At 39.6% G+C, this 26,343-nt stretch overlaps 1 protein-coding gene across 3 annotated transcripts in view; it reads right to left on the minus strand.

Moving 5' to 3' along the window:
- ISM1 (isthmin 1) overlaps window positions 1–26,343 on the minus strand; it is a 48,325-nt gene that overhangs the window by 7,601 nt on the left and 14,381 nt on the right. The window contains exons 1-4 of one of the 3 annotated variants that reach the window (XM_042447169.1): window positions 22,090–22,116; window positions 7,911–8,150; window positions 3,679–3,952; window positions 2,506–2,649 (exon numbers count right to left, since the gene is read on the minus strand). In XM_042447169.1, coding sequence (XP_042303103.1) covers window positions 2,506–2,649; window positions 3,679–3,952; window positions 7,911–8,150; window positions 22,090–22,107 — 676 coding nt within the window. In that variant the 5' untranslated portion in view covers window positions 22,108–22,116. Of the gene's footprint in view, window positions 1–2,505; window positions 2,650–3,678; window positions 3,953–7,910; window positions 8,151–12,368; window positions 12,525–22,089; window positions 22,117–26,343 lie in introns of those variants that run through there. The other 2 variants (XM_042447167.1, XM_042447168.1) reach the window with 2 other exon arrangements.

Consider the following 26,343-nt stretch of genomic DNA (forward strand, 5'->3'; position numbering starts at 1 on the left):
AGACAATGTGACTGATACATATGGCAGTGCAAACGTTCAAAATACGAATATATTCTGTACATTAGAAACCACACCAACATGGAAGAATTTCAACATGAGAAGCAAAAATAAATAAATACATAAATACATAAATAAGACAATCAGATGATAGATAAACCCTGGACATATCTTGGCTTCTGTGGGAGCAATTTAGCCTAACCACATGGCCTGGATGAAAGAAAGACCCAGCTGAGCTTGTCCCACTCAAATCCATGTGGTTAGGTCATTTACAGGTCTAAAAAGCTGCCACGTGCCTGAGGTGGTTTTGTCAAATCTTTCCTGTGAAATATAGCCTATAGCTATCTGCCTGGCCCAAATTAGCAACGTCCTGAAGAAGCACCTTGTCTTTTGATCCTCCTCTAAGAAGGTAATATAATTCATGAAGATGACAAGTCTGGTTCAACTGGACTGCTATTTCTAAACCATAAAGAACTAGGGGCCATTCATTCAGAGACATGAGCAATCTAAATGTTGAAGAAAGCGGTGGCATCGGGATTCAAAAGCTAGAAATGGTGTAAGAACTGATAGTGTGAAGATGTTCTTATCAAGGAACTGACTGGTTTGTATAGTATGCAAATGGTGTGTATGTGCAGCCTAAAAACATGCCCATTCTGCAATCTGCATCTTTCATATTGTTCTTGAGCATTCTGGAGAAGTAGCAGCAAATTATCTTTGTAATAATAAGACATAAGTGTCTGTACAAACATTTTCTTCCTGGGGTTTCCCTTACTGCTGTTCTAGGCATATAACACTAAACAAAATATAAGCTTATGGTGTGTCATAACTGTTTCCTTCACAAGAAATAATTGCAGGAATTTACTTTACCTGGATAAAGTAGACATGTAGGAAGCCATAATGAGATTTATAACCACTGCAATAAGTGCAGTTTCATGTATTATAACACAAAACAATGGAGCAAAGTTTTGGTCCTTCAGATTTCAGTTTTCTCAGTGGAGTCTAAGAGGTTCAGTCCCAGAGAAAGCCCTGGGATGGCTGAGGACCTATAGGAAGTGGCCAAGTACCACTTCATTCTGCAGAGGAAGAGTCTGCCACCAGCTAGGGCAGAATGACTGCTCTCCCCCCCATATTAGTCTTGGGACCCGGAACAGGCCAGATTTGTCAAGGATCCTGAAAGTCAATGGGAGAGAAACAATCCCTTCCTTCTCTAATTCTTGCATGAATTCTCCAACTCCAGTTACAGGATTGCTCATTAAAAAAGAATTTCATTGTCACCAGTGAATCCTTTGGAAAATACTACAATGACATAAAGTGCTCCCTTTACCTAAGTGCCTATTTATTTCACAAGCAACAACATCCTGAAAACCTCAGTGTGTTTCCTTGTGATACGTCTATATTCAAAACAGTTGGATTGAAAGGTTATATTTGGACAGGCCAATGGATGACCCATTCATAGTCACAAGCAGGCTTATATCCAAGGATCCTTGACCATATCCAATATATATGCACTCACAAACAACACCTCAGCCAAGACACCAAACCTGAGGGATTCCAGCCTAGAGCCTTCACAGACATCTTTGTTAACATGCTTTTGATGTTGCGCAGCGCATGAGGCAACACGGCAACGTTTGGCACCAGGTTTTCTACCTTTATGACTGTAGTCAGCAGCTTGTGAGCTGGAGAAACACCTTTCCCTTTCTCAATGGGCAAAGAGACACTGTAATCTTCTCTCAGATGAGGCTTTTATTCTTAGAAGAAATTCCACTGTACAACATTATATACATCGACACCATCCACCATCCACACTAGTAACAACCCTCTCTGAGGCAAAATGCTCGTCACTAGCAAAGGCTCCATGAGGCCTACTAGGTCTTGCCTCTCCCTCTGGTCTCACAAAGGATCCAGCCACCCTCCTGAGGGACTTCTCAGACTGGCAGCATCCTACAGTAATTTACAGCACTTGTTGACTATCCTTTTGATGTCAATTCCTGTTTAAATGCCTAATTATTATGGCTCACAGGAACCCTTTAATGCCTGGTTATCTATATCCCAACAATCTTCACTGCATAATGTTTGCTTTTCATATGCCCTAAAACTTGATGTCACTGCACACACTCCAAGTACCACATTATTTTACTATTTTAAAATAGCAGAATAATGGAGAAAGCAATTAGAATGTCAGAAGGTTGGGTGCTCTTAATGCTGTGATACCCCACCTAGTGCATTTGGCAAGAAATGCAGTTTTCTACTGCCTGATTATGTGTAGCCCCTGGTAAAACCAGGAGGCAGGAAGAATGAACAGTGGTGCCATCCTACAGTATTATAAAAGAACTTTAGAGGGCTTTAAGAAACAAAAAGACCTAGATTCCAATCTTGTGTTCTGCAAAGGCACATTAAAAATGATCATTCCAGGTAGCAGAATGAATAATTAAACACAGAACTTTTTTATTGGGACAGGATGGCAACCACTTCTGTCACCCAGATCAAAGCTATTGAGCAAAGATTTACCTGGACAGTTTGGCCTGTCACACGTCCTAGATTCAGTGGCCGTGCAGGCATATCCACAGGTTCTGGTGCGCTTCTGATTGCCACTTCCACAGGTGATACTACAAATGGACCAAGGACTCCAGTCTCCCTCACCATCTACATAATCTGCAAGAAAGATAACAAACTGATCTAGAACAAGAAAAACTGAGGGCAACTGATATAAAGACTTGCTTTAAAAAATAGACACAGCAAGGAAACAATCTGTGTCACTATATGATTATAATATTAGTCTGTACTGAGATGGGACAAACAACAAAATTCAAATAATCAGCTATGCCACTTTACAGGATACTCCATTCCACCACTTCATCCCCTTTTCTATATCTCTTCCCTGCAAATGATTAGTATTTGGTGTACAGTGAGTAAGTGTCTATCAGCTCTTCTCTTTTCCTGACCTCCACAAAGACACACACAAAGAGCCAGTTGTTGGGGGAAAGTCATCTGCAAACCCTGGGCCTTCTGAGCCCGCTAATACTTTCCCTTCTCTGTAGATGGTGTCACTTTAGCTAAATAAGAAGTCTCACATGAAGAATATTGGAGATTATTCATACACACAGAGGCATCTATCCAGAGAGCAATTAATTAAAGCTTTCGAAACACAGGTTGGCACTTGCTAGTGAGTTACAAGGGTGGAAATGCAATATAAGCTATTATAACCAACTTTTCTGGCTGTTGTGAAGCTAGAATTCTGTTCCAACAGCACAACAAACTAAATCCCCCAAAACATAATCCTCAGGGACTTCCTGAGGGTTCCCCATGAGGTCCCTGAGGATAACTGTTGTGGTATGTCCAACTAAGGGAAAACAGCCGGATTAGTTTCTGCTCATTTTTCACCAGCATGGAAATGGCCATCTGAGTGAGTGGCTGCAGTAGAAAAAGGTGGGCTGGGGGAGGGGGGGAATTGCACATCATAGTTATAGGCCAAACACATCATAGCTATGGGGGCACATCATAACTATGGGCCAAAGATACATCTCAGACAAGCCTGTGACCACAGTTCTTCTTTGGTTTGATTTGCACCCAACCTTTCCATTCTCTGCTATTCACACTCAGTAGTGCCCACTCATTCTAATGTCTGTTGAGCCCCTACTGCAACACTAATGTGCCTGCAAGAGACTTTGAATGCTCAGTTACCATATTCTGGCTGTTCCTTTGAGTCAAATGTCCGGTGACTAGGGGCATGCCTATCCCATGCGCCACTAAGGGGGTTTAGGAAGTTGCTGTCTTCAGTTGTGCTATCATACTTGTAATCCTGGTCACCACTACTCATGCGGGTGATTGTGGGTGCTGATCTCTGCCACCAGCTCCTCCAGTCTGGTGATGCGACAGGCCAGCTGGGCTTGCTGCTTTCCTTTTGAAGATCCTTCTCAGATTCAGGGTCTGTTTCATCAACCACCTCTATGGTCACCTGGAGAATCCCAACACAGGAGGCCAATAAGATATAATTGGAGTTAAACAGCTGTCGCCCCCTCCCAAACTCCCCCCCATCTTGATATATAAAAAACAGTTAGTTTATAAAGAGACAAAAGGCATGTGCTATAAAGTAGTGGTGAAAACAGTTAGATTAGCTTTACTGTGCTCACAATGTGTTTGTATGTATGTGTAGGTTTAGGGCTTAACGTATTTTATAGATCACTTAGACTCAGGATGAACAGACTAAGGAAGCAAGAAGAAACTGACAGTTGGGGACAGTGAAGAAGGGGGATAAACAAGAACTAAAGACTGAGTCCAGTGGAACATCTTGTGAAAAACATGAGCCATCTTATCTAGTATGAGCTACCCATGTGTTCCCACTTTGCACCTCCTTGCTAGAGCTGCTAGTGAATTACACAAAAATGGGAAATTTAGCATATTATACAGGACCCTAGTTTACGGCTTTCTTGATAAAACAGACTCACAAGTCAGAGCTTATTCTTGGGTTATGAATCTTCTTGTGTAAAGGAAGCAATGCAGCATGTTTCACAGCATTAAAAATTAGTTATAACAAGGAGGGCATCCTTGCTGTACGATATCCTAAATTAGAACCCCCATGATCAGACGTACTGTAAACAAACAGCATCATTTTCTGTTAAGTTCTTTTAAGTTCTACTTCAGTGTGTTCTATGTTAGACTCACATTGTGAACCAAATATTAGGCAAGCAGGAGAGTTTCCTTGTGGGTTGAACAGTTTTGGGTGTCAAACATGTTTCAATTTCTTCTTTTGCGCAGATAACTGCTTAGCCCTATGTAGGCAGCAGAATGGCAGTGCTCAAAGCTGACAGTACATTCCATGTTGGGGGATGAATGACTGAATGGTATTAGGCCCCAAAATAATGTTATGTGAGTGGATCTAGGAACAGTTGACATTTGTTACAGGATCTTGTCCACTCTGTGGTCTGGCCTGTTGTTGCTGGTAACTAACAAGGGCACTCCTACGATCTAGTATTACTGTCTATAATGGATATTCTGGCTTTGCTTCACGAACGAAGATTCAGGAAGGACTCATCCCGCACTTTGTACAAGCGCGTTGGTGACTAAAAAGGCCAATCCGGGATAAACAGGTCCGGTTGCAGAAAGCACAACGGAAAGTCTCCTTGGGTGATGTTTCCGGGTTTGCGGTTCTTTCTGCATTGTCATTTCTCTTCAAGATTCGTCCGGCGTGAGCTTTCGAAAAAGGCTGCAGCATCGTGGATAGTGCGTTTCCATGCCTCCCGATGCGAGGCCAGGGCAGACCATGATGGATATAGATCAGTTTTAAACTAAGAACTGTAGATGATATGTGTTGCTCTGGTACCATCTTTTCAATAATATTAATGATAATTGGGTGGAATTCTTTATCACAGTTACAGATGTTACCTAGTGTAACCTGTTCTGATTCATATCCTCTGTTCCTATGTACTCATGACTGCCACAATTGTAAAAGTCCTGCAATCCTGGTTGGCTGGGCAGCACCTTGGCGCAAGGGAAGTCTTTCCCCTATCAGCCATGAAACAGCATAATGATGTTACCATCCCCTTCTTGCCAGCAATAGAGGAAGAATTATGACAAGCAACCTGATTCTAACTGTCATTCTGGAAATTGCTGTGTGTGTGTATGGGAACACTATTCTGCTATGTCCCAATTGACAGGAGAACAGATCTTTGTTGCTAGTAGTGGCTGTTCCCTGCTAAAGCAGTATGGGTGTGGGGTGTAGGTGGGTTGGACCAGGATCAGAACTTGGCCATTATTATTTCTTACCCACCTATCCCTATACACTAAGATAGGGAACAACAATGAATCACACACATAATCCCAGTTCTAGCCCTGTTCGGTAATAAGATTATTTGGGACAATTGCTCTCTGTCTCAATACAGGGGACAATTTACTAATTCTGCAGATGAATATGCAATCACTACTAACTGCTGCTATAAATGGTCACTATTCCTATCTTGTATACATTTATGTTTTATACTGTATTATCACAAACTATACTTCTATTTCTTTACAACTGTGAATACAGGTTGAATATCCAGAATTCTAACATTCAAAATACTCCGAAATCCAAAACTGTCCACATGGGCAGTAGAGGTAGTGATATCTTTGTTTTCTGATGGTTCAGTGTACACAAACTTTGTTTCATGCACAAAATTGTATGAATTTACCTTCAGTCTATGTGTATAAGATGTATATGAAACATAAATGAATTTGATGTTTAGACTTGGGTCTCGTCTCCAAGATATTTCATTATGTATATACAAGTATTGCAAAATCCTGGAATCCATCTCCAAGACATTCAAAATATTGCAAATATTCCAAAATCTGAAAAAATCCAAAATTCAAAATGCCTTTTGTCTCAAGAATTTTGGATAAGGTAGACTCAGCCTCTAGTCATATCTGTATCTGCTCACTGAAGAATCTCTTCATGAAATCCTAACAAACTGGACTCCTGTCCATAAAGGCTCACCCCACAACGAATCTTGAACGTGTCACCAGACTTCTCTTTTAGCTATCACAAATGAACACTGATACTACTCTGAAAGTGTGGGGGGAAAGGGCCTGAAAATCTGGAGGCAAGAAGATAGAGCTCAAATGAAAAGCAAGGTAACAACATTCAGGACTTCTATCAGGTTCAGGACCTCCTCAGAGTTAGGTTACATTTAAACAGGGCTGGAAAAGCAAAAAGAACATCATACTGAAAATAATTTGGCAGCCAAGCCACTCGCTTGATATATGACTTCACTTTGTTCCGAAGAAGAAGAAAGTGAACCTGTTGCACCCTGAATAGCTCTGCTTTGCTGGCATGACCGCATGAGCTGGCATCTGTCAAATCAATAGCGATCAACAAAAGGGCTTTTCACCAAGAACGAAGAAATCTTTGCTCCCAAAGGAAATACACTGCTGGCTTTAAAAAGCATCTCGTTTTCACGGACTTCCTGTGAATTCGTTTACTTGAGTGCATTGGTGCATTTGGCTGCTGATTTGGCAACAAAGTTAAAAAAGCAGCTATAGCACAAAAGTAACAGCTGCTCTGGTTACCCTTTCAAATATTTTCTTGTCTTGTTAATACTGAAACAATTGCGCAAATGGCATTAGGGACTGAATAAAAATATTTCATTACTGAAACAGATCCAGCCAAAATAATTAGTAAACAGAAAGGTACTGTACTCATTTCAGCGGGTGGTAAACTAGTTCACTTCTAGAAATTTTGTGTAAGATGACAGTCTGTGAGTGATTTCTGCCATGCTCTGTGATAATGTACCTGTCATTTTCAAAAGAAAACGCAAAGATGATGGCTATGTATGGGGAAATCAGTGTGTGCCTAGGAGATGGATGAAAGGAAAATTTCTACATTTGGCTGAAAGAATACCAATTGGAGGATAACCCAAGAGAGAGAGATTAGATTCTGTTTTATACAAGGAGAAACATTAAACTGATAATTTATATTTCACACATTTCAAAACGTGCAGTTCAACTTCATATATGATAACAATCCCAAAGGATGATTCTGGAAAAACTTGCTTGGGAAGTTTGATTCAGATTAAGTATGTTGTTTTTGCTCTCTAGTTCAATAGTTTATCTGTTTCAAAATTAAAGTTTGTCCAAAAGAGATGTGTGTGTGTTAGAGACCATGATGAAGAAACATGCCTTTTCATACATACATGCATAATCTTCTACAAACTTCTCAGATGTTCAAGTGTCAACAAATATTTGGTTTTCTTTCACATTATGCTTTCCATAATTATAGTAATAGTATAAATGGCCTTCTGTTCTATTAAACCTAGTTTATAGGTCTTTAGTTTTTAATTATTATTTTTTGTATTTTAAGTATTTGAAAATGCTTCAGCAAGCCATAGGTTACACCAAAATTACCTTCAAGTAAAACTGTAAACATAACAGAGGAAATTTACCTGAATGTTGGGATTTTGCCCATTGATGTCTGCTTTTGAGAGGTCAGGAAAGTTTGGGAGATCCAAAAGGAAAGATCTGGGCCCATCTCTTTGCAAAGGTGTATGCCCATTTGCCTGCCTGTATCGCTGTTTGGCAAATGATCTATGTAATCCTTGGTGGTCAGGATAACGCTGTCGGTCCTCTGGATTTAATGTGAAAGTGGCTTCGGGAGATGAAAGGCTATCTGTTTGGAGGATGTCCTGGGGGAAGAAGGAAGGGAGCAAAAGCCACATTTTATACAACCAATAAAACATAATGGGTTGGACCCAGAGATGAACTAGCAAAAAGACTTCTGGTAGTTATGCTCCCCTGTGAACTGCTGTGCACTGTGTGAAATTCTGCATGAAACTGTGCAAAAATCTAGGGAATGCCTTATGCTAGCACATACCTTGAACCATGGTGTAAAACCAACCTGGCAAAAATAGAAACATATGTCTGGTGTTCAGATCTTTTTCTTACACAAGGCTCTTGCATTAAGTCAGAAAAACAACCCAGTGCACATGGAAGAGGTCTTTAACTCATAGATGGGCACCTCTAGATACAACTATCAGACTGGAACACAAATGGCCCATCAAGGATTTGGATTAATGAAAATAATTCAAATGAAAGTTATGTTGAATTGTTGAGAGAAGGTTTCTTCGTAACACATGTGCAACAATCTACATTCAACAAGCCTGTAGTCTGACAGGAAAGCCCATAACATTCATAAGCAGGTGTGGCTCAATCCTGTACTCTGCCACTGTACATAAATAAAGATAAATAGCAGTGACCATGCTGCTGCAAAGACAGAACTGCTGCCTGAACATCAGAGGCCAAGACTGGCTCCTTCCCTTCATTGCAGAAGCAGCACTGGCTTTACCTCAACTGTGCCCTGCCCCATGTCCTACCCATATGCAACAACTCACTGAGGTAAGTGAGATAAACTTCTGGTTTCCAATGGGCAAAGAGCTGGGTCTAATGAGACTAAATTCTATCACCTTATCTGTTTAATGTATATAGAGAATGTATCATATGGAAACCATGATTAAAACCCAGAGGAAGGAAGTATCAATATGTAGAGAAGGAACATCAGCACTTTAAGATAAGCAGGTGACACCACTGTACTAGCAGAACACAGCAAAACAAAACAAAACAAAAACTTACTATGACTACAGAGGAATGTTAAGGAAGAAACTGCAAAACCAGGATTACAGATGAATATTAAGAATAATAGCCACACAGGATTTATATGACTTAAAAGTAGGTTGATGATCCGTATAACTAAATAGTCAAAGATCTTCTATACCTTGGCCCAGTCATCAATCAAACTAAAAACCTGAGATTGTCAAAACATGAAAGCCAACATGGTATAGTGATTCCAGGACTTTAGGAAATGAGGGTTCAAATTCCCTCAGCCATAGAAACTCAATGGATGACCTTAAGCAAGTCTCAGTCTCAAGTGTAATGATCTATCACTAACTGTCAATATCAGAAACCCATGCACTAGTATTTTCCAGTTCCTATGTATGGTTGTGAATAAGCTGGACAGTGAAGAAATCAGGTAGAAAATAAACTCATCTGAAACGTGGTACTGGAGTTCCATGAATATCAGGGACTGACAATTAAACAAATAACTGTGCCTTGGGGAGGGGGGACAGGTTTGAACTCTATCTAGAAGTCAAAATGACTAAACTGAGGCTATTGCACTTTGGACACATCATGAATTGGCATGACTCACTGAAAAAGAGAATAATGCAGGGAAAAATTGATGACAACAGGAAAAGAGGAATACTAAATTTCAAATAAACTGATTCAACAAAGGAAGCCACAGCCCTGACTTTGCAAAGCCTAAGCAGGGAGCTTGATGACCAGGGATCTTGGAGGTCTCTCATCCATAAGACATTGTGATAGCTGACTTGACAGCAAACTAAATAACCCCAAACACTGTACTCTTTGCTCATAAGTGAGCAGCTTCAGTCCTTCCATCATCTGATTGTCCTTTCCTGCACCTTTTCCATCCGTTTTAAGATTCAGTGGCAGGAACTATAAACAGTGTTCCAGATGCATCTGTATAATGGCAGTATGGTATTGCCAGACTCATTTTCAGTACCTTTCTATTTTTCCCCCATCATTTAGTCCCCTTCCTTTTATTTTACAACATTTGCATACTAGGTCAACATTTTCATTAAATGTCTGAGAACCCCAAGATCCCTTTCTTGGTTATTCACTGCTAGTCCAGCGTCTATCTGTATATGAATGTAGTTGGGATTGTTTGTCCTGATAAGCATCACTTTATATTTTTTTAATCTGTACATCATCTGCCATTTTACTGTTTTTCTGCCATGGTGAGATCCTTTTGATGTTTCCTGAAATCTATCCCCCCCAGCATCTTAAATCATTTAGTTGCTCCAGCAAACTTGGCCCATCTCACTACTCATGACTGACTCTAGATCATTTATGAACAAAGGTAGAAAGCAATTGATCCCAATGCAAACCCCTAAGGATCTCCACTGTTTATTTGATTTAACTGCAAGAACTGACTATTTAGTCTTACTCTGCTACATTCCCTTCAGCCAGTTTTCCTTTCACAAGAGGATTCTCCTCCTACCTTGTGTGTGTGTTGAGTTTCTGTAGGAATCTTCAGTGGGGGATTTGGAGTGGGACTAAATGCTTGATGAAGGATAAGTAACAGTCTAGCACTGAAGACTCCTAGGGTAAGAAGGTTGTCTTGCCTGGAGTAAAACTCTGTCCCTACCCCAAAGGAGATGCTTTCCAAGCAGTCCCTATGATGGTTTCTGGAAGTAATACTATTAGGTTGCATATATACGGTGAACAATTAAGAACTGGGCCTTCAAATGTACATGGGGGGGTAAAGTTCAGTCCCAGATCTGAAAAGCTTACAGTGGGGATAAGACAAGTGACCAGTGTATTTGTTGAAAGCCCATCCAAGGATGAATAAGTTACAAAACTTCCTAATCCAAGGCTTATTTTAAGGAAATATATTTTACTTTAAATCTTATGTTCTGCTGTTTTGTCTGAGAAGGAACTCTTAATGGAAATTAACAAAAGTCTTCAAATATTGTTTTAAAACTGCAACTACTACTACCACTACTGCTAATAATAGCAAAAGTTTTGTTTAGCAAACAAACTGAAAAATCAAAGCATAAAAAACATCAGTTCTGCAGACATTTTCAACAGTTTGTTACAGGGCTGAAGAAAGGGATGGCAGCCCAGAAACTCTTGAGGGGAAACAGTACCTTGAAGAAGTTCAACAGTAGCAGACCTGAGGCTTCCTGAGGTGCCACACACTCACTGAACAGGCCACAGCAGTAGTGCACACATCATGCTTGCTATAGATATACTGGCAAGAATTAGCATTTCACTTAATAATTTTATTCTCCCTCTCCAATGTGAGGATTACATCTAAACATACAGCAGAATAAAGTGTGAAACAAGGTGGATCTGTGTGTGCCTTTATGCTACTCACAGAGGGCACATATCATGCAAGCATCCCTACTTGGATGCTTCCAACACCCTACCAACTAATTCAGTTCCATGACTGCAGTGAAATCTGAACCAGGGATTTCTCATCCTGATTCAGTACTTAGAATTTTCATCTTACTTGTAAGCAAACAATGGTTTTCCCATGTTTACTTAGACCTCAGACAGAACCTGGATCTGCTTTACCAGGCACAGTGGGTTGTGAGCATTTTAAGTTGCATTCTACTGAGTCATATTCCTTGCTCCTCCAGCTCTATTCCAACTGGCAGCCTCTCTCTAGTCACTTCATACTAATGTAGAAAGGCGGCATCAATGTGCTATTGAGGCCAAAGGAGCTATTTAAAATCCTAGCCAGAATGATTGTTTCCAGAATGGGTATATGATTTCAGTTTCAATTTAAAAAAAATGATTTAGCTACCTCTGAGGAAACCATAGGTAATTAAATCTAGTTTTAAAATTACTATCACACTGCAAAATCAGTTTAAACATAATGGCCAGAACTCATTAAGGCACTTACGAATGTGTAACCTAGAGTTATGCATTTGTGACCGTTTCATATTCACGATCCCAACTGATTTTGTAGTGACTGACAGGTGTCTATTCTGTTGCTGTGGAAGCAGGTGACTGACATTCCCACCCTCCCAACAAGCAATCTTCAGAGGGAGCGGGTATTGTCACAGGTATGCCTGCTTCTGGCTGTCACACTGGAAATCATTCATCGGGGGTGGGAATAGGGGTGGAAATGCCAGTCTGCTGCTTCCTGATCAACACGGGAACAGATCCCAGTTGTTTGAAGCAGCTGCTGTCAGATAACTCAGGGTGGGTCAGGCTGGGAGACACTACATAGTTATGGAGCCATGTAAATAAGGTGATAATGAATTCTGGCCAGCATTAGGACATTGGAGGTCTATTAAATGCTCAAAGAACCAATAACTTACCTGCACTGCCCAACAGGGGTTTGCCTTCCAAATGGATATTAAAAGTAAGTATCGGGGTGGTGTCTGCACAGGCCAGGAGGAGCCCTGAGTATTCTGGCCCAGAAGCTGCCCTGATGTCTCCCCATGACCTGGGTCCTTCATTGTGTATGGGCTATTCACACACACATCCCACTGTGCCACCTGATGCTGCCACTGCTGGTGCATGTTGCTTGCTCAGAGGTCAGACCAAGGCACTCAGCTGTCCGGTGTTGCAATGGAGGGCTTAAAATCTCCCGGGAAGATCTGGAGCAAAATGTGAGTTATTTTAATCCATTTAAAAGGAGGTAATAGCAGGTTTGGTGGAGAAATTGATGGATACTGTCCGGACTTTTCATACCAGAAGCAAGGACTGGCTCTTGTGTTGTCAGGACAAGAACTTGTATGTTATTTAGAAAAGGTATTCAACAGTAGCTGACAACCAATTTCTGGATTTGCCTATTCATTGCCTTGGGAGAATAAGAGCCATTTTTTAAATTTCAATTTTCTTCTTTTTTTGCTTCCATGCCAAATAAAATAGTTATATAGGAATGAAGAAGAATATTCAGTTCACATTTGTATGCAAAATTACCAAATTCATACTACCTAAACTTAGGGGAACAAAATGATGAATTTTAGACTATCATGCCAGCTGTTGGTCAGTTTTCAATGTATGTGGCAAAATTTATTGGAAGTGGTCTAGTGACTAGAATAGCCAACCACTGTGAAGTGGAAATATTTCTTTGTAAAGATGAGGTGGACATGTACTAAGGAACCTGTTAATTCAGCCTTGCCAGGGCACTCTCAGAGCATTTTTCTCTGTGTCTATTAATTCACATTTCCATTCTACTTTGCAGTGTTCAAAGTTCTCTCTCTCTCTCTCTCTCTTTTGGAAAGAACATCTTTCCTTCCTTTATTGTGGGCCTCTCACAAAAAGTCTTACCAGCCTAGACTATGTGGCACAGAAGAAATGCTAAGCAGTCCAGGCAGTTTTTTATGCCAGCACTGAGGAAACAGACATATTTGAAACAATAGTAAGTCTTTTGCTTTAAACAGCAAGACAGTTATTAAAGAAAATACAGATCTATTGTCAAAAATTACTCTGCATTGTGATAAGCATTTCTGATTATTCTTATGGTGTACATATGCAACCTTGTGTTGACATGATAGTTCAAAGCTTAATCTAAAAGTTGATCCACAGTTCTGCAGGGCAAGGGCCCTTGAAACATATGCAGTGGGTATTCTTGGCAGCAGCCAAGATATTCTTTCTAAAAGAGAGAGAAAGAGAAAACTTTAAAGCCTTTATAAAGCTAGTAAAGTACCAAGTGTACAGTCCAGGTTTCTACAGCACCTGGCTTATAATTAAAAATGTTTTACACCCACAGTTGAGGCTATGAATTTACAAGGACTGTAACAGACGCACTACATGCACTCTTCCTGCAAGGAAGAAAGCATACAGAAATAAAAGTGCTGGCACATATTAGAAGGTTCTCTCTTTAAAACTAATGAATGCAGCCTCATTTCAACATTGTTCAAGCCCTAATACTCTTCTCAGCCTATGCTCTATTGTTACAACATCAAAGACCCACTGCTGGCTCAGATACAGTCAATATGAAAAGAGATGCCCCCCTAAATTTACTGCTTGACTGCATTCTCTTTAAACGAACAGCACAGTGGTCCTCTTTCAAAGAGGTATCACAGACATAGATCTTCTTTATAGGACATCATGTACAATAAAGTGGAGCTATAACTTTACAGAAAAGGAAAAAGGAATGAACAATGTGAAGCACCTTTAAAGAATCCCCATGAGGTGTACATTCCCTATAAAAATATCACTGTGGTTACCACTTTTAAAAATGCTTGGTATGTTCTGGCCATAGTTCAAAGCTCTTTGATGATATATGTTATTTAACTGAGTAATTAAATTTATATTTCAGCTAGGCTATGCACTTATACCTTATATAGTCTGGTTTTCCCCCACTCAGTAAATCAGTGATACCCATAGTTGGATACAGATAACACCACAGATCTACCCACTGAAAACAGAGTTTTCTCATCTCATCTCATCTTTATATATTTTCATGTTTAATCATGACTTATCCAATGGAACTACAAAATAAGAAATGCCTTGCTGTGAGGGGAAAAACTCTATAGCCTCATTACATTATTTTGTTTCCATTCTAAGCAGTGAATGTTTTGAAGCTATTTGGTCCAAATAAAGCTTAAGATCAGTTACACATAATACCGCCAGAGTCTACATCTTCATTCACGATGAGAAATTTAATCCATCCTTGTTACTGAGCTATTTTAACAGTTGCAGATGCTACAACTATGTTAAAAATGGGGTCACAGCATGCTTCAAGGTCCATGGAGGAGGCACACACAGAAGCATGAAGGCCAAGAAAAACAGAAGGGATGTCCTGCTTACCCACCCACCCCCCATATCAGCAAGGACACCAGTAGCTGCTTAGGCCTATTATAAATAAATGAAGGCAAAGCTGCAAAACAGGGCCATATCTTTACTAACTGAAATGTCATAGAATAGTGAGCAAGGTTTCTCAGACCAGATGTTATAGTGAAAGAAAGGGTGGAGAGAAAAGGCTGGACATGCTGTAAGAAGGAAGGCAGATGTAATGTTCAAAAGGAAAAGACAGACGCGACATTTCTAAATGTGGTGGAAGTGGGTTTGAATATGCATTCAAAGTGCACTTAGTTCAAAATGCTTTTAAACATTTCAGGGGAAAGCCCTAAAAACAAATGGCTTTAAAAACTGTGAATGGTACTCAAACCACTTCTGCCACACTTCAGAAAGTCCAACTGTCTTCTCTTCATGATCTCTTAGGGAACAGCCTCCATGCTTCTAGTCTCGGGCATCTAAACAAATGTAAAAATTAAGGTTGGAGAAATAATGCTTTCCTTCCTTGGCCTCCCTAAAGGTTCGTTCACATATTTTTAGGTGCTGTACACTTCAGTGTGGTAATTTCATAGGGAAAGCTAGTGGGAAATGTTGTCACACTGTTGTTGGGTGAAATATAAAAAAAGAATATTGGAAGCTATAATATACACCCTTAATAAACAACGTTACTAATTTTAACAGGTTCAGAAACAAAGAAGTGGGAGAGAAACTGTGGTATGTTTCCCAACTTTGTCCAGATGGCATGAGTTTCATATCTGGATCTTATATTGGCCTTTATGTCACACTGGTGTTCAGTAATGGCTGGTGATGGGAGGTGCTGAGCCTCTTCTGGGCATCAGGTTGAGCACTATGGACATGTCCTTTAAAGGCTGTGCTAAAACCCAAAGCAGCTTCAGCACTCCACGGATATGGAATCATAAGCTGGCACTGCTGGCTTTTTATCATTCTTTCTGAGAGAATACAGTATCTAGCTTTGTCACCAGCTCCAGAGGAGCAGAAAAACAAGGGGGAGTGTAGGGAGTCCTTGGCAAAATTGTTCTAGGATAGAAGACAGAGAATGGCAGGAATAAAGTCAGAAGCTGCCTATATCTGGCACTGGTTACGTATTTCCCACTGCCATAGGCCAATATGGCTCAATTTTTCCCCTTGTCCTTCTCCAAGATACTTAGGTAGTGCAAGGCAGCAAATTAGCAAGCTGGCACTTCAGGAAGGCTGTCAGGTAGCAAAGTTGTATTTCCTTCAAATTTGTACTCGCTACTGGCACCAAACATTACTGTTTACTTATATGAACTATCCACTTTAGCCCAGGCATTGTATCAAAACACACTGCATCTGTCCAAATTTCTGTTTTGTTAAAGGAATACACACGAACCCCCGTTTTGCCCCAGACCTTCCCCACCTCCTTTATCTCTAGAACCTTGGTAAACTTATTCTAAACTATGGTTGTTTAAGATTAGCCTCTTTAAAAGGAGACAGCAAGTGAAAATTGTTATCGTATTTCCAGTCTAAGGTCTACCTCGGTGAAAACATTTAAGGCAAGGGCTTCCTAAGTACCAATTAAAATGAACATTGGTTAATCTGCAGAGCTGTTTGTCACCTCATAGCAATCAAATGGTTTGAATTCCAATCTACCTGTGAAAAATGTTAAGCAGATCTTAGAAGATAGCCAAATTTTCTAGGAATATCCTGAATTTGAGTAAACAGTGCTTCAACAAGGAAGCACTTCATCTCAGAAATGATTTTTTTTAAAAAAAACTTCCATTAAAGAAATACCTGTAAGAACAAGCAACAGTAGATTATTCCAAATAATAATAATTATGACGACAATGCCCCAGGTACCTAGCACAAGATGAATATAGCACCCTCTTACTGTCCTCCTATTCTCCCTCTAGCACTGTTCTTCAATTAAATTACTGGGGAGGGTAGCTCCACCGTTCAATTGCATCCCTCCAGGGATTTCCTTTTCTGCATACCTGCTGACCTTGGTGCAGATGCTCAATTTCCTGTTATTACACAGTCACCAAAACAGATCTACTGGCGCCACTCTGGTGTGTGTGTGTTTTGCTTTTGCCATGTAGTAGGAAGAAAGGATTTACAGTACACCTTGTACTCACAGCATTGTGGTGAAATATGACAAGGGACTACAATGCAATAGCTAAGGAGTAGTAGATGATGTCATGTGCAGACAGCTTATAGAAGAGCAGTGCCCCATGGCTTTGGTCTTCAAATGTTGGGTTGAAATGCTCCAGTGGGCTTAAAACAAGAACCATTAGAATTTATACTATTACAAGATGCTGTTGTTGTTAATTGCTGTCAAAGGAGCTTCATAATTAGTTGAGTCTGTCAGTAAAAAACTCCAAAACCCCACGTTACCACAGCTCTGTTCAGTTTTTGCAAACTCAGGGCTGTGGTTTCCTTGACCGAACCTTTTCACCTGTAATGTAATCTTTCTTTTTTCCTACTGCTGGCCATGTTACTAAGCACTTTATTCCCATCCCTGGACTGATGTATTCCTTGGGACTGCTATGAAATAGTACCTATGCTAACATAGTTCTCAGTAACATTGGTACAGGAAATGCCTCATGGAAATCATATTCAATTTATATTACAGATCTGCTGTTGGGCCCTTATTTTCCCCGTGCTATCAAAAACTGAACAACTACAAATATTCATTTCCCCAATACTGTTCATGAGTATTTAAAGCTGAAAGTCATGCTACAATGTCATTCTTAAGAGAGCTAAATACAAGTGAGCAGCTGCATTTCCACAGTATTTATGCTCCTCAGAAGGCTGATGTCCACTTTACTACTGCCATTTCCCAAGATGCAACTGTTGTATTTGCTGGGATAAACTCAACCTGGGGAGACAACTGTGGCTCTTACTGGGTTGTCATTTTCATTAACCACAGTCAATTGTGACAGATGATGGGAGTTGCACCTATGCAACACCAGGAAGTCCACAAATTCCTCCCCTGACTTCATCTATTGCAAGTTGCTCTTCTCTTAAAAGAGATCAAATGTGTATAAATGTAGTCAGCCTTTGAGAAATGGCAGCTGGATATACATGGGGGAAGAAGAAGAGGCCCTTCAAAGTGGTATAAAATCAAAAACAAAAAACAAAAACGAAAATGTTCTTTGTTTTAAAATATAAATTATACCCTATTTTGCAAAACTCTAAAGCCCACAAAACAACAGTTTTAAATGTTACCAGTAGATAGTCTGCACGTAATTATGGATAAATGTAAGATTACCCATTAGTGCTGTACACAACTGTCAGTAGGGTACTAGAAACTTCCAAGAAGTGTTATTAGTCATCTGCCCTTTCTGAGATGTTTATCCTTGAAATCAAAATTGAGCTGTCATTTTCTGACTTTTTTTTTTTGTCAAGGAGTTACTAAAACAAATGTATCATTGGGCATGTTTGTGCTAAAAAGACATTTTTTTAGTATTAGTCATGAGATTCCTGCATTGGCTGGCAGATCTTTGCGCCCTCATTCCAAAAAAGCAGTTCACTCTCTCCTAAGAAGAAAGGGTATTCTGACATGATTTAGAGCAGATGTTTTAAAGTTTCTACCCTTCATGGAATCCTTCCTGTGTCACTGTCTAGTCTGCTGAGGGGTTCTTCCGACTCTACTGCAGAACTACTGTGAAAAGGAGAAGGATCCTGGTCAACTTTGTCAAGAAAACACTGGGGGCACTGCTTGGTAAGGCAAATAAGGTATGGCAAGAAGAATGGTTAACTTTAAGTAAAGCTATGACAAACCAGTAGCAAACAAAGTCACTATGGGACTAAGAAAGGGATAATGACCACTACACACTAAGTCTACTGTAATATTACGGTAAATTCATGCCTGTTTTGAAAGTGATACACCCAAATTCTCCATGCTTCTATCTAAATATGTGTGGAAGACATTGCTGGAGACTAGTTCAGTGAAAACCCAGAGCCAATGTTTAATATATATATATATATATATATATATCTCCCCTAAAATGATTTTTAGAGTGGTACGGGCTACTATAGAAGTTCCAGATTGTCAATTTTCTGTACCTGAGACCCTGGGGATGGGTGCTCATGGACTACCAAAAATGTTTAAAGGGCAAAACAAAACCATTTCTAATTTTGAAAAACAGGTAACTTTTGAAGTGAAACAATGAAGGATGAGTCTGAAATCTATTTAAAACACCAACTACTAGACTTTATGGACTCCAATAAAAGCAATTCTCCCTCTTTTTTTTTGGCAGGGGGTGTCTGGAAGGATCAGGGCCAAAAAGGGGCCTGTGTGTGTGTAAAAGTCATGCATCTCCAGTGCTGTTCTTTGCTTGCCATTTTAGATCCCCATCTGTCTTCTCCTGCATAATGATCAAAGACTTTTTTTTGACCAGCAACGATATCCAGAAGAAAAAGTCTCCAAAGAGAGATCACATTTCCCAGCCAAATGTTGCCAGCCCTGCGCCCAGCTTTCAAAGCACTGTTGTTCAAGCCAACACTGTTTGCCAAGACAGACATTACCCCTTCTGCTCAGTCCCAACCCGTACCTGATAGACAGCAGATGCAACCTGTTAGCACTAGAGTGCAACCTTAAATCTGCCATAAGGAAGGCAGATGGTGTGCCAGGAGAAGGTCCAAGAATGTCTCCTGCTTATTGTGGAAAGTATCTAAAGAGACTGGATGCTTCCACCCCAGATTTGAGCCACACACAATGTGTGGGTTATCACTAGAAACTGTTTTTAAAAATTAAGGATTAGCTATTCCAGGCTGAACTAAAACTAAAAGCTTTGCAACATCATTATTTCTTTTATTTAGAATCATGAACAGATAATGGTTCCTCTTTGCAACAGAAATCCCAAAATGACCAATGTACAAAGACAAATCAAAACCAAGTCATCGGCATTAAATAAATCTTATGAACTTACATTTTCTACTGTAGGGGTAAAAGGGGGAGATTACATCATTTTAATGATGTTATTATTGTAAAAATTAAAAAGAGGTTAGTGACACAACTCTAATTGATAGTGATGCTAATTGATTCTGTTCAGTATCCATAAAACTGAATTTGATTTTTGTAAAAACAAAAATAAATCACAACTATCTTTTATCAATGTTAGCTTCATATCATAACCATTCCATATCCAGAAGATCAAAAACTAATAAAAACCCCAATAAAGGCTATAATCTCCTCCTTATTAATTTATTTGCAGACCTGATATACTTTGAAATAATGCAACTTAAAACTCTGATCAACTGTACTCCTATAACAAACAGAATGGTTCCCAATTGGCAAAGGGGTCAGACAAGGATGCATCCTTTCACCTTATCTTTTCAACTTGTAAGCAGAACATACAAACGGCAGGCTTGGACAGAAGAAGGAGAACTGAAAATAGGCGGAAGGAACATCAACAATCTAAGATATGCTATTAGCAGAAAACAATGGAGACCTGGAGCAACTACTGAAAAAGGTCAAGGAAGAAAGTGCAAAGGCAGGCTTACTGTTGAACATAAAGTAAACAAAAATAATGACCACGGAGGATCTTCACAATTTCAATCTAGATAATGAGGACATAGAAATAGTAAAAGCTACTGTACTTTGGATCAAACACAGATCAGAATGGAGACTGCAGTCAAGAAATCAGAAGAAGACTAAGAATGGGAAGGGGCAGCTATGAAAGGACTAGCAAATATCCTAAAGAGTAAAGATATACAACTAAGCACGAAAGTCAAAATCGTACAAACAATTGTATTACCATGTATGGATGTGAGAGCTGAACAATTTAGAAAATGGACAAAAAGAAAATAAATTCATTTGAATGTGGTGTTGGAGAAGAGTGCTGAGGATACCATGGACAGCAAAAAGAACAAACAGGTGGGTCCTAGAGCAGATCAACACTGAAATTTCCCTGGAGGCAAAGATGACTAAACTTACACTATCATATTTTGGTCACATCATGAGAAGATGTGACTCATTAGAAAAGACAATAATGTTGGGAAAAGTGGAAGGAAATAGAAAGAGAGGAAGACCACATGTGAGATGGATGGACTCAATTAAGGAGGTCACAGATATGAATCTGCAGAAACTAGGAAGAGTAGTGGAGGATACGGGTCTTGGAGATGTTTCATCCACAAGTTTGCCATGAGTCGAGATTGACTCAAGGGTGGTTAACAACAAACTCCTATAATTCCTAAAACCAACTCATTCTTTGGGTATAAAAGAATTTTTGTTCCCCCAAGTGCTTAGTTTACAGAATAAATACGAAGAATGTTTCTTTGAATCAAGTCTGTGAAAGCTAACAGAACTATCATTCTTTGGGATGGATGACTCTCCCCCTCACACTTTTAAAGGATTAATAGCACCTAGTTGATCATCCATGTGGACAAGTACCCGATATATTTACAAAAGAAAACAATCTAACTAAACAAGAGTCAACTAGCAAAAGTGTCTGGAGGAATCACGTCCTCCAAAGAGGATTTACTCCCTAAAGAGAAGAAATCAGACTTAAATTCTTATACAGCAACAAGTGCCCATTCATCAAAACCACACAATAACCTTGAGTCACCCATTAAAATATCACTAAACTTGGAAATCTAGGTTTGCACAAAAAAGTTTGCTTGCAGGATCCCCTTTATTTACATTGCTACAGACTCTTCTAATTTTTCATATGGAAGGGCTCCCCCTTCCATCTAAGCAGCTTCTTATTATATTCACTTTGAAACCATAGCAAAGCAAGGGTTGTTTCATAAATTCAACTATTTCCTTGTTTCCCTTAAATGCTTTAGCCACCCTCTTTGTTGTCCCTTCCCCATTCCTAATTTGTAACCCACGGCAGTTTTATTAGTTCCCATCAACACTGGGGTCAAAATAGGCACCCAAATATTTACATTCTTACAATAAATACTCAGAATTCCAGAACTTGACAGCTAATCTTTAAAGTCAATCACCACTCAGAAATATTGGCTATCAAGAGCAATTCGGAAGGACTACCAGGATGTTTAGCCAGCAGGTAGCCTTCCACATTGGTATCTAGTGTCTCCCCTAAATGATGTGTTTGGGAACTCTAGGGTCAAATGAAGACATTTATTTCACTTTCTGACCTCTCATCCAAATAAAATGTCTGCACCAATGGATTCAAGGCAGGGAAATCAACATACAATCAACTATTTTTCAGTGAAATCAATAAAATAAAAATGTCTAGTTTCCCATTAAAACATGGATGCCATGTTCAACATTTGTTTTCTAAAAATTCATCATACACATTGCCACTGCTAGCAGAAAAGAGTTATTTCTGCAAGGCTTACCTGGTCTGGTTGTTTCATTTCACAAGTGCAAATTGTTTTGACTAAAATATATGCTAAAACATGTTGAACTGCTCTTCTTTTCTGTGACATAGGAACCTATCCCTATTCTTTCCATGTTATTTCTGCCTTTGGTACCAAAGTTTCTCTTACAGAAGTAATGTCTGGGAAAACATCTGCTACGTTAACCAAAGTCTACCTGTATTGATTAAATCTGATTTATCTTTCTGCAGTAAACACTGTCCTCAATCCAACCTCTGCTTAGCTTAGCCTATTCACATGCAGACAATATACCAAAGCAAACTATGCAACCTCCATCAAGAACAGCAACACATAACAATGACTGGATGCTACAGCACGATGCACAACTACATTGCAAAATACACAACTATGCAAAGAAAAGGCACAGATGAGCACATTGTCTGCACAACTCTATTTCTGCTGCTACTATTAGCAGCATATTTTTGGGCAATGGTGATTTTTCAGACACACATTCATAGTGTGACTTGCATGCTTGTGTATGTTCCTAAATGGATTCCAGCCAATCTCTTCTAGTCAAAACCATTAGAACCATGGTTCATCAAGATGTTGAACAGCTCTCTTTGCATGCCTGCTAGTATTCTGGCTTTGAGAACAAACGCAAAAAAAATTCTCCAGCCCAAAAACACTCTGGTGAAAGCAATCCTTCTTTTATGCAAGAAGAGAAGATCAGGAATAGTTTATTCAAGTTTCCTTGGCGGGAGTCTGAACAGCCCACAGTCCTGAGCTGTAAAATAAATAAATAAATAAATAAATAAATGGGGAAAAAAGAGAGAAAAGGCTATCAAAACCCTAAAGATGCAACTTGTGACTCATCATATTTTGTTAAACTGCAACTCCCATCACCCTTAGTTAGCAAAACCAATGATGATAGCTAATAGGAGTTTCAAGGTAACATCTGGAGTGTCACAATTGCTTATCTCTGTGCTAAAACATACACTATTTCCCAAACTCTAAATGCATGCAATCCAGCATCTGAATGGAAAACAAAAAAGTGAACACAAGGAAGTATATATTATATCATTCCTTTCTGTATCCTGGAAACAGGCATGGCTTAAATTAGGGATGGGCAACTCTACTATACCCTATAGAAGGTATAAGGGCAATTTTGTTGTATTTTGGAGGCGGGCTGGTTGTTTTCAGCCCAAAAGTGCCTTTATTTAACTAGAAAATAAACTGGAACTCAACTTCCACTCCGATATGGCAACACTGTCTGTACACACCGTAAAGGATATGGGGGGATTGTTGGAGTCAAAACATAATTTAGCATAACATGAATAAGCCTTTCCTCTTTTAGGATTTGTGCTATCCTCTATTCTCTTCCTTCTGCATGGCTGGAGAAGGACTTCAAAAATTGATTCTTCTTATCCTTAAACTCAGCTTGTTGCATCTTAAGCCCTGGAGGTTGTGGTTTAATGCAAATTATAGTTAGTTTCAAAACAAGTTAACTTTAAACCACTGCTTTAGAAGCTAGGTTCCTGAAATTACACAGAGGTAAATGTTAAAACCTTAATCCCTGAAGATTCAGATGAGACCTCAAGCTGTTTAAAGAAAAACAGATGTGAAAGTTTCTTAATTTCTCCTCTTGGCCACATGGGAGAAACACATACTCCTAAGAGGCCAAATGTGTTCACATCATGCTGAACAAAGGTTTCATTTGATGTCAAGTAATGGCCAATGTTAACCGTGGTTACTTTTAAATAGATGCAGTACTAAATAATGGTGAAGAATGAGAAGAGAGGTGCAGGGAAAAATTATGCCGAAGAGAAAGTGAATAGGAGAGAGTGCACATTTTTGATGTTGACAGCTGACTGACAACTCAGGATTTGCAGCAAGCCAGCACTATGCTTACATCAGGCTTCATTAGTCCATCACTTAAATGGTAAGTTATCCCCCTATATTGCATTAGAAACCCATTCAAGAGTTACCTTAAGGTAGTGTATATATTTAATATTCAATATAATTTTGCCTGTTGTCTTGTTAATCCAATTCTTCTCCTTTCTACCCATCTTCTTTCAATAGCACAGGACTAAGTAAGTACAATGGGCTTGCCATATTGATAGGCTAGCAATTCATGGACTTGCATGTCTGCAGATGCCCCCACCCTGTTATTGTCAATGGCCAATGCAGCTGAGAACATGCCACCACCCAATGACTATAATGAGATGTTGCCATGCATTTTTTCCTCATCTGCAAAGCCCCCTCGAACCAATTCCTCATGGATGGGAAGGGCACACTGTATAAAGATCATTTTTATTCTTTGTAGGCACAGAGAAGATTTTAAAAGACAGGCTACAAATGTATGGTTTTGACGGTGTCCCTCCTCACTGTCAAACCTTGTGACAGAAGTCCCCTGGTAAGTAGCCTCTGTTGCAGCAGCTCATTCCAGGGCATCCCTTTCCTGCACAATGCCTCATAGCCCTGCCTGACTCTGCTGAGAGTTTGGGGCATGCTTCACAGAGATCCTTTATCATCTCATTTTCACACCAAGTAGTATGGGTAGGATGGAAGTTTTAATGACAACAGGGACACACCACAGCACTTTCCCCTCCTCAGGTGGTGAGAGAATTCCCACCTTCCTGCTTCTGGGGATGAACCAAGAGGACTAAACCTCTTGTAAAGTAACTTTTGAATTCCAACTTGTTTAGTTTTGTCACAGGATCTAAAGAGGCCTGAAGAAGACCTTTCAATGCTAAGAACTGAGCATCTACACAACTGAGCCTGATCTTTTCATTTCCAATCTTGTTTGAGAATCAATGAAACAGATAGCTTTGAAGAGCCTAAGAATGAGTGGCCTCAAATGGATTTAAAGTTCATTTTATACTAAGTGAACAATATATGTATGTATTGGTTGGAGGGGAGGGGGGCAGGGCCAGCCCTATAGATAGATAGAGGCAGCAGCTGGGGAAGCTAATCTAAGGTTTCATATAAAGTTAGCAAAGCTGTTACTTAGGTTGCATCTGTACTGCAGAAAGAATACAGTTTGACACTGCTTTAACTCAATGTTATAGAATCCTGGGATTTGTCATTTCTTGTGCCATCAGAGCTCTCTGACAGAGATGGCTAAATATCTCACAAAACTACAAATCCTAGAATTCCATAACACTGAGCCATGGCAGTTAAAGTTGTGTCAAACTGCATTATTTATGCAGTGCAGATGCAGCCTTAGTCTATTATCACAAAGTACTCTTATTAGTTGTTTAATCTATTATCAGGAAGTATTGTGGCACTTTAAAGATGGATATGTTTTATTTGGTATGAGCCTTAATGGACACTGGCGTAATTCATCTAGAGTTCAATTTAACTTGTCTCAAATAAAATTTGTTAGTCTGTGAGGTGTGACTCTTAGTTGCAACGGATTAATACTGGCCACCCTCCCTCCCCAGTACTATCCCTATGGGATTTTTTCGTATCCCGAAAATTTCGTAACCTGGGTATTTCGTATCCCGAGGTACCACTGTATCCTTTTTAAAATACAGTAAATAATGTTATAGAGGGAGAAAGATGTATATGGGATTTTCTGCCTCTTCTGCCAAAATAAGTAAGCCTGGCTGTTGGGTACCATGGACCTAGACTGTATGGGGATGAGGATACTGTACTCTGAAACAGCACAGATGGAATTATCTCCTGCATTAAGAAAGCAAGGCAGACATTAGCAAAGCAAATAAATAACTCAATAAAATAGAAAAGATTCAAATAAACTTCCATCCTTAATCTCTAACAGCAACAAAATCTGTGTTTTACATTTTATCAGGATTCTGGAGACCTAAAAGAGTGTAGTGATCTAAGTGTCTCTGACTCTTCAAATGCATCTCAGTGTTTCTGAATTTAATTTTTAAAATCCCATACATTTTAATGTATATACAGGCTCCATACAGTTTGACTTCTCTGGGATTAAAATTCAGCCTTGGGTTCTAAAAAAATGCTAAGAAGAGCACTCACCCGCTGCTTGTAGCTGAATGCATCACCTGAGAATGAGTAAAAACAAATTGTATTTTTCCAGAATTCCAAAAGTCAAAGACAACCCCCTTCCTCCCAAAACCTAGTAACCATTTGTTCCAGGATAAATTAGGGTAGCCAGATGTTGCCTGTAGAAAGGCAGCAATTCCTTAATTCCTGCCCATGGTGTCAGACCTCTCGGTGAGTCAGCAGCAGACTGTCAGCCATGGATGCTGCAGGCAACACCACAAACACGATTTCCCAATTTTCAGATGCCCC

The sequence above is a fragment of the Sceloporus undulatus genome, chromosome 1 (assembly GCF_019175285.1).
Source record: "Sceloporus undulatus isolate JIND9_A2432 ecotype Alabama chromosome 1, SceUnd_v1.1, whole genome shotgun sequence".
Taxonomy (NCBI): domain Eukaryota; kingdom Metazoa; phylum Chordata; class Lepidosauria; order Squamata; family Phrynosomatidae; genus Sceloporus; species Sceloporus undulatus.